At 46.2% G+C, this 12,422-nt stretch overlaps 2 protein-coding genes across 3 annotated transcripts; both read right to left on the bottom strand.

Annotated features, from left to right (window-relative positions):
* Window positions 1-1,733: 1,733 nt before the first annotated feature.
* lrit2 (leucine-rich repeat, immunoglobulin-like and transmembrane domains 2) lies at window positions 1,734-5,448 on the bottom strand. 2 transcript variants are annotated; one of them, XM_053875870.1, is made up of 4 exons: window positions 5,211-5,448; window positions 4,122-4,912; window positions 2,212-2,957; window positions 1,734-2,034 (listed from the first exon to the last, which is right to left on the bottom strand). In XM_053875870.1, the coding sequence occupies exons 1-4, from the start codon at window positions 5,318-5,320 to the stop codon at window positions 1,993-1,995; spliced, it is 1,689 nt and encodes a 562-aa protein (XP_053731845.1). In that variant the 5' UTR covers window positions 5,321-5,448; the 3' UTR covers window positions 1,734-1,992. The 2 variants fall into 2 exon arrangements, with proteins under 2 accessions (XP_053731845.1, XP_053731844.1); XM_053875869.1 differs by having other exon boundaries at window positions 1,734-2,957; window positions 5,211-5,447.
* Window positions 5,449-7,367: 1,919 nt separating this feature from the next.
* Window positions 7,368-12,422, bottom strand: lrit1a (leucine-rich repeat, immunoglobulin-like and transmembrane domains 1a). The gene is made up of 4 exons (XM_053875868.1): window positions 12,050-12,422; window positions 11,300-11,760; window positions 10,243-10,548; window positions 7,368-9,064 (listed from the first exon to the last, which is right to left on the bottom strand). Exons 1-4 carry the CDS (start codon window positions 12,169-12,171, stop codon window positions 8,010-8,012), a joined length of 1,944 nt encoding a protein of 647 aa, XP_053731843.1. The 5' UTR covers window positions 12,172-12,422; the 3' UTR covers window positions 7,368-8,009.

Below are 12,422 nucleotides of genomic sequence, written 5' to 3'. Positions count from 1 at the left end.
GTTTGATAGAGGATTACAGAGTTGAAAGTTGCAAAAAGCATTGCTTCACTGTGAAAGACAGGCGGCCTCGAAGCGGCGGTCGCTCGCTCGCTCTCTCACTGGGCCTGAGGTGTAGTAATCGAATCTTTCACTCTCATATGTTCCTGGTTCCAGGTTTCAAAATAATGTTGGTGTCAAATAAACTGTCGGACAGAATAAATCAGACCTGTCAGATATGTATCGCAAGATGAGGGCTGACAGGAGGGTCATGTGACGCACACAGTGGATGAGGATTACAACAAAAGCAGCATCAATCCCCCAACAGCAAATCATATAAACACATCTGAACAAGCGAGAAAGCAGATGTGTCTGCGTTCTGGAAAATGAGAGCCGCCAATCTTGTTTAAACCCTGATCTTCAGCAGAAACAATGCCCGCTCTTTTACGTCAGCGGACACCCGCGCTCATTTCAAATGAACAATGCCATTGGATGGCGCACATCCGCAGGGCCATCTGTCTGAGTCGGTCAGTACACATCAGGCCGGGCTCATGCCACAATGGCAGCCGTGGACAGTGACGCAGGCGGGATTACAGATCCCCAGCTTATATGGAACTTAAGTCACTTAAGTGCACAGCGTAAGGAGAGGTATCAGGGTGTTTGATACATTCACAAATCAGTTCTGCAAGTTCAGCCCCGGCTCATCTCTGGTAGTATGACTTCACATTTGTGTGAATAAATCATATTTTCTTATGCATGAAACAGATTGAAAGTAGGTAGCTAAGCAGTATGACACTTCAGTATCAGACTCATACACAAGTCAGAAATAAGATCAAGATGGCCTTCAGGCCAACAAGGGAGTATGAGTCTGCAGTCCTGACTCCACCACCTCAGTGGTTAAAGCATTTCAGAAAGACCACAAAGATAACCGGGAAAATGAGTTAGAACTAAAAAAATAAAAAATAAAAAAAAAAAGGAAAATTTTGAAAATATTTTTGAAATATTTAATATTTATATATTTATTTTTTCAATTAAAAAAATCTAAAATGTTAAAATATACATATATTGTCTCTTATCAGGTCAATTTTTGTCCATTTTTAACAAAAAAATGTATTAAAATATTTATCAAATAAAAACAACTCCTGCTGTCCCATCTACGATATGTGGCCGTTCTTCTTAAAACGGTTTAGTGGTGTTGGAGGTTCCTGTCGTTCCCTGATCCATCGGTTTTCTTCCACATGGCGGGTCCACAACACCATTGTAAAGACACCCAGAATCCCCACGACTCAGACTCCTTGGCCGAAATATTCCCTAGACAACTGAAGCACGGGTTGTTCGGTTTCATGACTAGCAAATAATGCCACAAAAATAAATTCCTGTAACTATTTTAACCACCGACGAAAGAAAGACACTGCAGTTTTTGCATTTCATTTCATCTACTGAATATGTGGAAAACATTGGCACCAAATACTACTATTTTGACAAGCTAAGACAGTACTACATTTGATTTATGTTTACCAGCTTTATTTTCCTGGTCATTGTTTAATCCTAAGACTTATCTCGTAAAAGAAGGTTTGTCAAACTCAATCGCACAAGGGTCCAACATTTTAAGCAGGAAACCTTTATTAATAGCAAGACCTGGCTGGCCACATAAAATAGCATGGCAGACCAGGTTTGGCCCCCGGGCCTTGAGTTTGACATGTGTGAGTGAGAGCACTCCAGAATAACTGTGGTTCTCAGACAAAAGCAGAACCTCAGTAACTCAAGTGTTTTATTAATTCCAATAAAAAGAACTTTGAAATACATACACACGTACAAGAAATGTAATTTCAAAATAAACACTACTGAGGTAAAATGCGTTTTACATGCAGACTCCTTTAAGCGTCCGTCAACATTACATGCTAGACAGACGTGCAAATCTGTGGAATTATGAGTCAAAAAGGGCTGAATTTTAAACACAGGCAGACTATTTGTTTTCCAGACAACAGCAATGTGACTCAAGTGAAAGGCCATCATTCATGACTCATGACTCATCATCTTTGCAACAAAGTCCCGGGCCTAGAACAGAGGAAGAGATGAGATTAATACCAAGGTGTTATTGGCATTTCTAGCGCTAGCAAATGAGCATGGTGCTAAAGTGAATATCGACGGGGTTTAATAAAGTTCCGCTGTGACTCTACTGTGGTCTCCCAGCCCTTTATGCGCTCGGACGCAGTCCTCCGACCTCCGCCTCACCTTCCTGTCGTCGCTGGACTCTTTGTTGACCAGCCCCTCGTCGCTGGCCGCCTGCAGGCTGTCGAAGGTTCCCTGCCGCTCATGTTCCATCCTCTGTGAGTTCCTCTCTCTCTGCCGGTTCTTCCAGGAGGCCAGGACTCCCTCCACGCAGGCCAGCCTGGTGTCGGTGGTGCAGGCGTACATGCCGACCGGCACGGCTAGCACCATCGCCAGCACGATCACCACGATGTGAATCAGCTTCTCCCGCTGCTCCAGCTCCGTGATGTCACTTCCCGTGACAAACACGATGCACTGGCCCAAACGTGGAGACTTGTTCTTGAGGGTCACGCAGATTTCATATTTAGTGGCCGGCATCAGGTCGGAAACCGAGTAGGTGTTGATGCCGGGTCCGATGTAGATGGTTTCTTTCTTCTCGGCGCCGGCTCGCCCGAAGTGGACAGTGAACCAGGTGTCGGCCGGGTGGTCCAGGGCGGCGAACCACTCGATGGTGATTCCTCGCACCGTCTGTTTGGCGATACGAATGTCGATGTAGACGTTCTCCTCAACGCTAGCTTGACCTGCCGCAGGGCCAGGCTGGGAAGACGTCTGCGAGGAGTCCGGAGAGCGGATGTCCAGGAAGACGTTGGCGGAAGAGTTTCCCATGAAGTTGATGGCTGTACAAGTGTAGATCCCACGGTCGGCGACATGGACGGAGGGGATCACCAGGAGCGACCTGACTGTGTCCTCATCCATTCTTTCTTGGGTTTCTATGAGAAAAAATCCACAGCATTAACCACCATTGCCCCCTGAGTTGGGATAACTTCAGCAAATATTTTCATTATTTAAAAGTATTCCGCTACTGACGGCGACTTCAGTTCACGTCAGACCATGACAAACAATGTGAGGAACAAGAGCAGTCAGATATAAGCCCAACAGTCAAACACAATGACAAGCCATGTTTTTCTATAAGATCCCAAAGTCAACTGTAGGAGGAGCTGTTTTGTCAGAAGCATAGAGCAAGCAAATGTGGGCATTTGGCGATAAGAGGTCGCTTGCAGGCCCTTCAAAGATCATGACTGGATGAATGTTTTTATCTTATTATTATATTATTATATATTTATTTTGCGATCATATGTCAATTTTTTTTCCTGCAATTTCTGCTGCCTGTTCTGTTTTTATGTTATTCAAAGATGCCTCCTTTTTTCTATTAATATATATTTTCTTCCCAAACAAAACCATAACTCAATTGTTTTCTCATTGAAAGCAATGTAAACAATATTATCAGAATGTTATTAGCGTTCCGACAGATATATGAACTCAAATGTTGGGGGTCCCGTAAAGAGGGTTCCATGTGGCCCCAGTGGTTCAAAAATTTTCTGCTCCTGCACCAAAACTAGACAAGGAAAATGACCTATTAGCCACCTCTAACACACAACTAGTTTTAGGAATACACAACCGTGTAGGAGTAAAATCCCAAGGGACAACTGGCTTTTGAAGTATCCCCACGGGAGTATCGCTATGCTTCACTGTGACTGACAGTTGTAAGCCACATGAGGAAAGTAAGAGCACGAAAACGAGTGAAAAACTCAACAGCCATATTTGGCAAGAAGTACATGATGGATCCCTGAGTTTCCTGCACGGCACCACCACAACTGCAGCCCTGTGTCAGACAAACAACTCAAGGCAAGGAATGGTCCGAACTACAAGGGGTCAGAGGCAGGGGACACCCTGGACAGGTCGGCACTTGGCTAACTTACATAAAACCTGAAAAAGGGAAGTTGTGTGTTTGTTTGGAGTTCTTTTTTTTTAGTTATTTTTTTCACTTCTGACTCTGAAAAAAACCTGCTCAGGGGTTGAAAGTTTGCGTGTCGTAACTCTCGAGCAGCAGATCTGTGCATGAGAATGACATCCTGAGAAAATCACACTCTTACCATGGAATCCCCTGATTATCTTCAGGCCATATGTCCACCACACAACAGGGTCTGGTCTGGCCATGGCCAGGCAGCGCAGGGTGACATTGGCGCCCTGAGGCAGGCTGACGTTGGCGGCGGGGATGCTGACCACCGGCTTGACGCAAGCCTGCAGCTCTATTTCGTGGAAAAAGCGCCCCGCTCTGAAGTCCGGACCCGCGCAGCTCAAGTAGGAGTTCATCAGAATGATGGGGGGGCTCAGGGATCGAATGAACTCCACAAAGCCTTTCAGGCGGCAGTCGCACAGCCAGGCGTTGTCATGGAGCGCCAGGACCACGTTGGACCCTGACCCGGTCGCATCCCGCTCTTCCGCTGACTGGAGCTTCTGGTACAGAGGCCAGTTTTGGAAGACCTCCTTCGATATAACTGTCAGCTGATTGAAGGACAGGTCTAAATATGTCAGCCCAGGCAGGTATTTCAGCGCGTGTTCCGGGAGGACGTCCAGCTGGTTGTGCTTCAGGTCCAGAATCTTCAGGGCAGGTGTGTCCTCAAAGGAGGTCCAAGGGACAGATCTTAGCTTGTTCCCCTGCAGACGGAGTTCGGTCAGGTTCCCCAAACCCTCCAGGCCCTTGGAGTTGACCACAGTGATGTCATTGAAGTTGAGCCACAGGTTCTCCAGGGCAGGTGTTTTGAGGAACGCTCCTCTGGGTATCTCAGTGAAGTGGGATTTTTCTATTCGGATTTTAGTCAAATCCTGCGGCATGTTCTGCGGGATGGATCCGAACGCCCCCTCCTCCATACATATCAGTGACCTGAAAGGAAACAGTTGGATTAAAGTGAGCAGGTAATCTGCCCAGTGTCTGGATTGGTGGACCCTGGAAGTATCTCTGAATATGTACGACTATCCTCATTTCCAAATGAGCCAATTCCAGTCTGGATTGTGGATAACAAATTGAAGACTGCAAACAAAGAGATTATAGATCATTGGAGGGATCTGTGTATCCACATGAACCGGATCTGTTGTTTTTCACGAGCACTGCTTCAGTCACCCACTGACACAGAAGACTGCGAGGCGTTTGAGTCAGATTACAGATTAAAAACAGGTCTTACCTTCCATGCCGGTCGTCCACGCAGCTGCACCCACTCAAACATTGACCTCTGGACGGTTGGATTTTTAACAACACTACAACTAGCAGGTAGTAAACTGTGTCCATAGTCATGAGTTGAAAATGGACTTTCAAGACATGGTGATGGCGGCAGACAGGAGAAGCTTATTGGCACTTAATCCCTGACGCACTGAGGATACTAGCGAGGAAGTCAGTCGGTGTGACCCACTGGATGCTAAAGTATTTACCACCTGCTGATAAATAACCCAGCAGAGGCACATAAGCCGGACTTAAGTGGGTTTGTCGTGAAGACACAGGTATGGTCATGCTGAGGAGGCCTGAACGCACCTTTTGGTGTCATAACCAAAGTAAAATGAGGGGCATTATGAAGGGTACGTTTTGGGATTGTCTAGGACAGTGGTTCTTAACCACAGGGCCGGGGCCCATAGTTGGGCCGCGAGCGCCTCCGAGAGGGCTGCTAAAAGTTTTCTTACACCTTTGGGCCGTGAGACGCTCAGTTTTAATACACTCGCCACATATGGTGGCAGTAGTGTGTCACTGAATTGACTTGACTGCTGCAAATCTATGATTGTTACCAACTACGTAGAAGTTCTTGACAAGAAAAAATGATGAAGAAAGTGAAGTCGACCCCCGCCAACAGTCAAAACTGTTCATGAAAGCGCCTTGTTGTTGCAGTTTTGAAAATGTATTCAAATTTTATAGCAATACTTTTATTTACAATTCACTCATATCTTCTTTGGAGTTTCAATAAAATATATATTTTTTTATTTTAAACATTTAGACATGGATTTATTTTATTCAGAATTGTATTCTTTTTTTTCCAATTTTCTCAAGTGTATGTTTTTCTTTTTTTCTTTAGTACAGTTGATGAAAATGACTTACACTTTGTTTATGTGTAAGTAGATTAAATACGGTTATTGATCACAAATGAAATCAAGTGGAAAGATTCAGTTCTATTGAATGGGCCCCGAGATCAAAAAGGTTCAGAACCTGGTTTAGGTCACAGAACAATGTGAGAACAACAGAAAGCTTAGCAGCATTTCTGTTGTTTCCAGAGCGGATGCTAGTTGTTTTACCTTCTGGTTTTCTATTTGAGGGAGAACATACAGAAAACGGATTAGAACACACAACCCTCTTGCTGTGAGGCTGCAGCACTGAAGTTCACATAACAACACCAGAGAATTGTGCTGGAGAAGGAGAAGCCAGGGAGGAGGTGGGTTGTTAGTGGCTTCAGTGAACAACACAAATGTACCGACGTGTAGAAGCAGGTCTAGAAACTCACACCGTGATTGGATGTATGTGTATATAGAAAAGTTTATTTATCGATATGCACATCATCGGAGTAAATACATTAACAGGGAAGTAGGGAAAAACAAATACATGGTGATACATCTTGGGAATAGAAATCACTTCTTCTTCTTCTTCTTCTTCTATTTACATGGTGTCATAGTTCAGTTCATTCCGTACTTCTCTCCAGCTCCAGCTTCTCTCCGTTCACCAGAGTGTTGAAACATGCCTGTGTGTGTGTGTATCTTCTCCGAGAACGTATGACGGATATATACAGAGGCACAGACTTAACTGTATATGTAAGTGTACACAAAAGTATTTACAAATCATACACATACATATGAACAATTGAGCAGTTCCCTTTGAGTCGGATCAGATCGTAGACGTTTCTCACACGGCGGGTCGATGACTGACTTGGGAAGAGTTTTTCAAGTTGCAACAAGTGTGTAAACTGAGCGAGTCCTCCTATTCTCTTCACTGCACTTAACTGTCCTCGGGGGGGGCCACATCTGCCATTTTGGGCCGCTTCAGTCACTCATGTGCCAATATGCAGTATTGTCTAACTTTAATTGGATTTCCCTTAATAATAAAAAAAATTAGCACAACTTTCAAGATTCATATTTATTATATTTTTGTTCAATTCTCAGTAGTATATTTTACTTTCAATTGAAACCACTTATACAAGTTGAAATTAAACATTTTGCAACAATAAATAATCTATATTCATTTTGGAATAAAAGAAATTAATAAAACTGCATCTATTTCCATTTGATTCTTCAATAATATTTAAAATGTATATGGTCCTTTCAATTAAAAGAAAATCTTTAATTTGTTGTGGGCAAGCAGGGATTTAAAAAAACAACAACAATTTAATAAACAAAAAATGTTTGTCATTTTACACTTACACTTTGCATTCAAGCTTTCCTCTGAGCAATGGTGCATTCACTGACTTCATAAGGACGTGAAAGTCAGACTGTTAACAGGCACTTTGAACACACCACTACCCCTCAACTATTTTAATTGTGACCATCCATGTTTTTCAATAAAAAATGAAATACATAATTTTAGATATATGGTTCCTTTTTTTAGTTTTAGCATTCTCAATTTCATGGTAAGCACATGATTGACAGGCCACTGCGCAGCGCCCCCCTCTCTAAACCGATATCTCCATGATAGTGCAGCGTGCAAATGTTCGTTGATAGAAGTTTCCTCTTGGAGGGGGAGGGGTCGGTGGTGTGATCCAGCGAGGGGGAACAGGTGGAGGGGAGTCCCAGGGCATGGGCGTGTGGGACCGTGTCAGCGGGGGGCTGACGTCAAGGTGCTGCTGATGGTGGGGGTAAGGGTAGTGGTGGGGGTACGGGTGCGGGTGGTAGCGTTGCTGGAGGTGAGGAAGAGTCTGCGGGTGGGGGTGCGAGTGGGTGTTTGAGAGCGGGCTGGGGTGCGGGTGAGCGCGGGGCAGGTGACGTGGAGCGGGAGCCGGAGCTGGAGCATGATGTCAGCAGAAGTACTCATTAGGCTGTCCCTCTATTTTAGCCGTGGCCTCGGAGTCCAGGCTGGAGCGGGCCGACAGCAGCCGGTTGGACTCCTCTGGGTTCAGTCTGTTCAGATACTCGCCCTCCAGCCCTTTGGCTTTGGTGCCGGGGGACAGAGTTTCAAAGGTCACGTAGGAATCCTGGATGTCCTTGGACTTCTTCCCCCAGTATTTCTGGATGCGTCTCTTCAGCGCCCCGCAGCACACGATGACGGTGAGCGGGACGGCGATGATGCAGGCCACCGTGATCACGATGACATTGATGAGCTTCTGGGTGCCGGTGGCACTGGCTGCTTCATCGGTGGAGAAAATGACACACTGCTCCTTTTTAGGAATCAAACCCCTCACACACACACAGGCGATGTACTTGGTTCTGGGCACCAGCCCTTCTATGGTCACGCGGTTCTGACCCGCTCCAACGTTTATCTTCCTCATGTCTCTCTCTCCGAACACAGCGTACAGGACGCTGAAGGCCGTCGTGTTCTTAGCCTTGGGGGCCCTCCAGTTCAGAGAAATGGTGTTGTCCGTGTCTCCCACCACCTTCACCGAGCGAACCACCCGGTCCGGGTCCTGCTGCAAGGACGAGGTGTTGGCAGCAAGGTTGCTAAGATTGGTCTTCTCCAGGTCCAGCAGAGCATCTTGGTTAGATGAGGTCGCAGGATCGGACGTAGCTCTGTTGAAAACAACGGCTTCAGGATCAGATTCCAGCCCCGATGGAGACTCCGAGTCAGAGATGGAAGGTGAGGAAGCAGCGGAGGTCGGCACCACATATCTGGCGACCAGCTTCTCCTGATAGGCTGCTTTGCCCAAGCCGTTGGGTTTTTTGACTTTGGCCTTCTTGTCGTTGGTTTGGTTCCCTTCAGACTTGGGCGAGTTGGACACGATCAGAAAAATGACGGCCTCTGCGTTGCCCTCGTAGTTGGTGGCCTTGCAGATGTATTTCCCAGAGTCTCTGTAGGACACGGCCGGGACGCTGAGGATGGACCAGGTGATGCCGTCGCTGGCCGTCTCCTGTTGGACTGGGAGACACAGGAGCACGTTATGGTCACGACAGTTCCATATAATGCTGCGGAGGATTACTGCACGACGTGGCATCGATCATCAACAGGGTTGCGTAAGTTGCTGTAAATCCGTCTGTCGGCTCTCAGTTTAATTAACAACACGGCAGAGAAGGAGACTGGGATTAGTGGAACATGTAGACGCTTATGGGAAATGAACGATTCGTTTAGCTTTGAACAAACCAGAGCAAGTACTTAGAATCCACAAGACATTGTGTGAGCAGTGATTATTTCACACTCTGAGCCATGTACTTTAAACATCAGATCTCCTGAAAATCCAAGGCGCGTGTCGTCACCAATACATTTGTCATTTCCTCCAAACTGTACCCCAAAACATTGGAGGTTATGTTCATGGTTTGTCAAATTTTGAGAATTCTTGTAGTACATCTAGGATGGGGAGCTTCGCGACATGATACAAGGACACATCAGTTTCTAAAAATTGGCCCGGAGCAACCCCAGATTGACCTTTGGTGGTTGAGTTGAATTCATGTGAGAGTGTGTGTTTGTGCAGTTTTATCCCAGAAGATTCACATTTACTACTAGTACTGACAACTAACCACTCACAGAGACTGTCAACAGTAACCCTAACATTGCCTCTGACACTGACTCCAGCTTCAAATTTCACCTCAGAAACCCTAAAAATACCCAACTAACTGGACCAAAACCAAACCCCTGGGGTTAGTTCAGGCGTGAATAAATAAGTGTGACATTATTGTGAAGTTACAACTGTCAGTTGAAATGTTTTCCATGTAAAATGCTTAAGTACATAATGAAACATTAATAAAGATGATCTGAAAACAAACTCAAGGTGAAACAGCAGATATGTGCCTATAATCTTGGGCTTGTCTCTTGAGATGGACGTGTCCTTCAGTGAATTGCAGAGACGAGATGTTTGAGGAAACAGTCATGATGCTGCTCCTTATAAGAGAGTTGCAGCAAAGAAATGAGAAGCAGACATGTAGTGTGAGTTCCTCACTTGCTGCCCCTTGTGGTTGAGTAGTGTGTTACACGTGGCTTCTATTGGAAACTCTGGTTCTTTGCCTCCCAAGACGCACTACGTGATGAGTTTATCTCTGGAGCTGATGGTGAGGGACGCAGGGTGAAGAATAACTGTGACATCAAAGCAGCCGCTGACCCACCTGTGCCGTTGAGCTGCCGTCCGTCAGCCCTTCGCCACGTCAGCTCAGGAATGGGAACTCCAATAGTCCCACACCGGAGCAACACGTTGTTCCCCACAGCACTGCGGACTCGCGCCACAGCCGTGTGGATCCACGGGAGCTGACAGCGCCTCAGCTCTGCGTCGCTGAACAAGACCCCCGACACGCTCTCCGGGGCCGAACACCTGAGTCTGGTGTCGATGAACGCCACGGAGAGAGTGGGCGACTTCTGAAACTGGACCAGGTCGTAGAGGCGACAGTCGCACACCCAGGGGTTGTCATGGAGACCTGAGGGAAGGCATGAGAGGGAACACATGAGGCACAGCAGCCTCGTGCAAAAGGCCAGAGCAGCCTGCAGATGGCCGATGTGGATGTTAGGATGTTAATCCTGTAAGAGGATTAATATTTAATTCATAAACTACATCATGACCGTGACTATGGCAATGATGGCCATGATGATGATGATGATGGTGAAGGTGAGTGGGTGCTTGTGATGAAGGTCACTGTCTACTGTCAGTTTAGCTGGAGCAGCGTGTTCGGGCGCAGAAACATCAGTTTGTGACAAACGTTTCTTTCTTCAGTTCTCCTTCATGAAGAATAATGGGTTTTTAAAGGCACTGGCCAGAGGAGTTCTATTTCTAATGTCAAATCTCAAAGCTTTTTATGGTGATTTATTTAATTTCAAATGACGGGAATATCACCCCTCACCCAGATTTCTTTTAGCTTCTCTTAGCATGATAAGCAGAGACATGTTTATTCATCCAATATATGTCCACTCAGATGTTTCCAGAAATCCCCAAAGTTAACAAAAGTTTGCTTAATATTTTTATTAATTTAAATCAGATTTGTTTTTGATTCTCTAGACACAGCAAAAAACATTGATATTTTGGAAAAATATTTTTGAAAAATTCTGGTTCACTCTTCCTTTTCACTTTTCATTTCTCAAGAGTTAACACGGCTACACTTGAGACATTTTAACACCAAGTTTGTTTAGAAAAACTCCATATTTAGACCTGGGATGTCGAAAGGTTTCTCTCACCTAGTATCATTTTGGAGCTCTCCGGCCCCTGCGTGGGCTTGACAGCCAGCCAGGTGGACAGCACCTGGGCCGGCAGAGTCATCATGTTGTTGCTGGACAGGTCCAGGTAGGTGAGGTTCCGGATGTAGGTGGTGGCCTCCGCGGGCAGCGAGGTGAGCTGGTTGTTGTGCAAATCTAGAAGTCTGAGACTTGGCATATCCATCAGACAATCCCAGGGGAATGCTCCCAGCGCGTTTCCGTCCAGACGCAGCTCCTCCAGATTCAAAAGCCCCCTGAAACTGTCGGACCTGAGCGTGGACAGTGTGTTGAAGGACATCCAGAGGAACTCCAAGCTGGAGAGGTAGTTGAAGGCTTCGCTCGGTATCCGCTGGATGGCTGTTTTCTCGATTCTTAACTTGGACGTGTCCACGGGGAAGCCGACAGGCACCAGAGAGATCTCGGGGTCGTTGCAAATGACACTCCTGCAAACGCACAGCACAGGATTAGAGGCATAAAAACATTGTATTTTTTCACATTTATTCAAAATTCATTGAGAAATATAACAGAAAAATGAATGGTATCATGCATAACATGCGTGAGACATACATTAAAGGGATGCTCTGCAATATTTAACTAGAGTGCTTGAATGCCTGTGCACGTGTGCAAACATCCGTCCGCGAGCGAAGCCCCTCTTAAATTCTGCATGGCTGCACAAAGCCTCATTTTGTGCGAGCAGTTGATGAAAAATGAAGTTCGGCGCGTGGTCCTCACCTGGCCTTGGATCCATCACTCAGGTTGTGGTAAAAACAGCTGCACTGTGACGGGCAGGAGTCCACAGGAGGGAAGAGATCACCTGTGGCCACATAGAGCCCCACGAGCAGCACCAGGAACATGTTGGCCCACGGTTACGCACACGCTGCAGGTAACATGCGCCCCGCTAAAGTCCCCGCGACCAGTCTCCTCGCTCATTTACAAGAATATGATCCGCATGGCTTTGTCCCACCGCTTCGCTGTCCCATAGTGATCAGACTGCTATGAGTCCCGAGATAAAAAGGATAGACTAGGATTAGTGAAAGGACTGGCGTTCTTTTCATTTGGATGCGTATTGCATCCCGGAATCCGATAGGCTGCGCAGAGACGTCCC

Source organism: Synchiropus splendidus, chromosome 9 (assembly GCF_027744825.2).
Source record: "Synchiropus splendidus isolate RoL2022-P1 chromosome 9, RoL_Sspl_1.0, whole genome shotgun sequence".
Taxonomy (NCBI): domain Eukaryota; kingdom Metazoa; phylum Chordata; class Actinopteri; order Syngnathiformes; family Callionymidae; genus Synchiropus; species Synchiropus splendidus.
The sequence above is the reverse complement of the archived record's forward strand: the minus strand, read 5'-3'. Positions and strand labels throughout refer to the sequence as shown.

Excerpts from the sequence above, each read along its gene's own strand:
- lrit2 (XM_053875869.1), bottom strand. The coding sequence starts at position 5,320 with ATGACTATGGACACAGTTTACTACCTGCTAGTTGTAGTGTTGTTAAAA. Across the intron at positions 4,913-5,210 it reads GTGGACGACCGGCATGGAAG|GTCACTGATATGTATGGAGG; the intron begins GTAAGACCTGTT and ends GTTTCCTTTCAG. Across the intron at positions 2,958-4,121 it reads GATAATCAGGGGATTCCATG|AAACCCAAGAAAGAATGGAT; the intron begins GTAAGAGTGTGA and ends TTTTTCTCATAG.
- lrit1a (XM_053875868.1), bottom strand. The coding sequence starts at position 12,171 with ATGTTCCTGGTGCTGCTCGTGGGGCTCTATGTGGCCACAGGTGATCTC. Across the intron at positions 11,761-12,049 it reads AGTGATGGATCCAAGGCCAG|GAGTGTCATTTGCAACGACC; the intron begins GTGAGGACCACG and ends GTGCGTTTGCAG. Across the intron at positions 10,549-11,299 it reads GAGCTCCAAAATGATACTAG|GTCTCCATGACAACCCCTGG; the intron begins GTGAGAGAAACC and ends GCCTTCCCTCAG.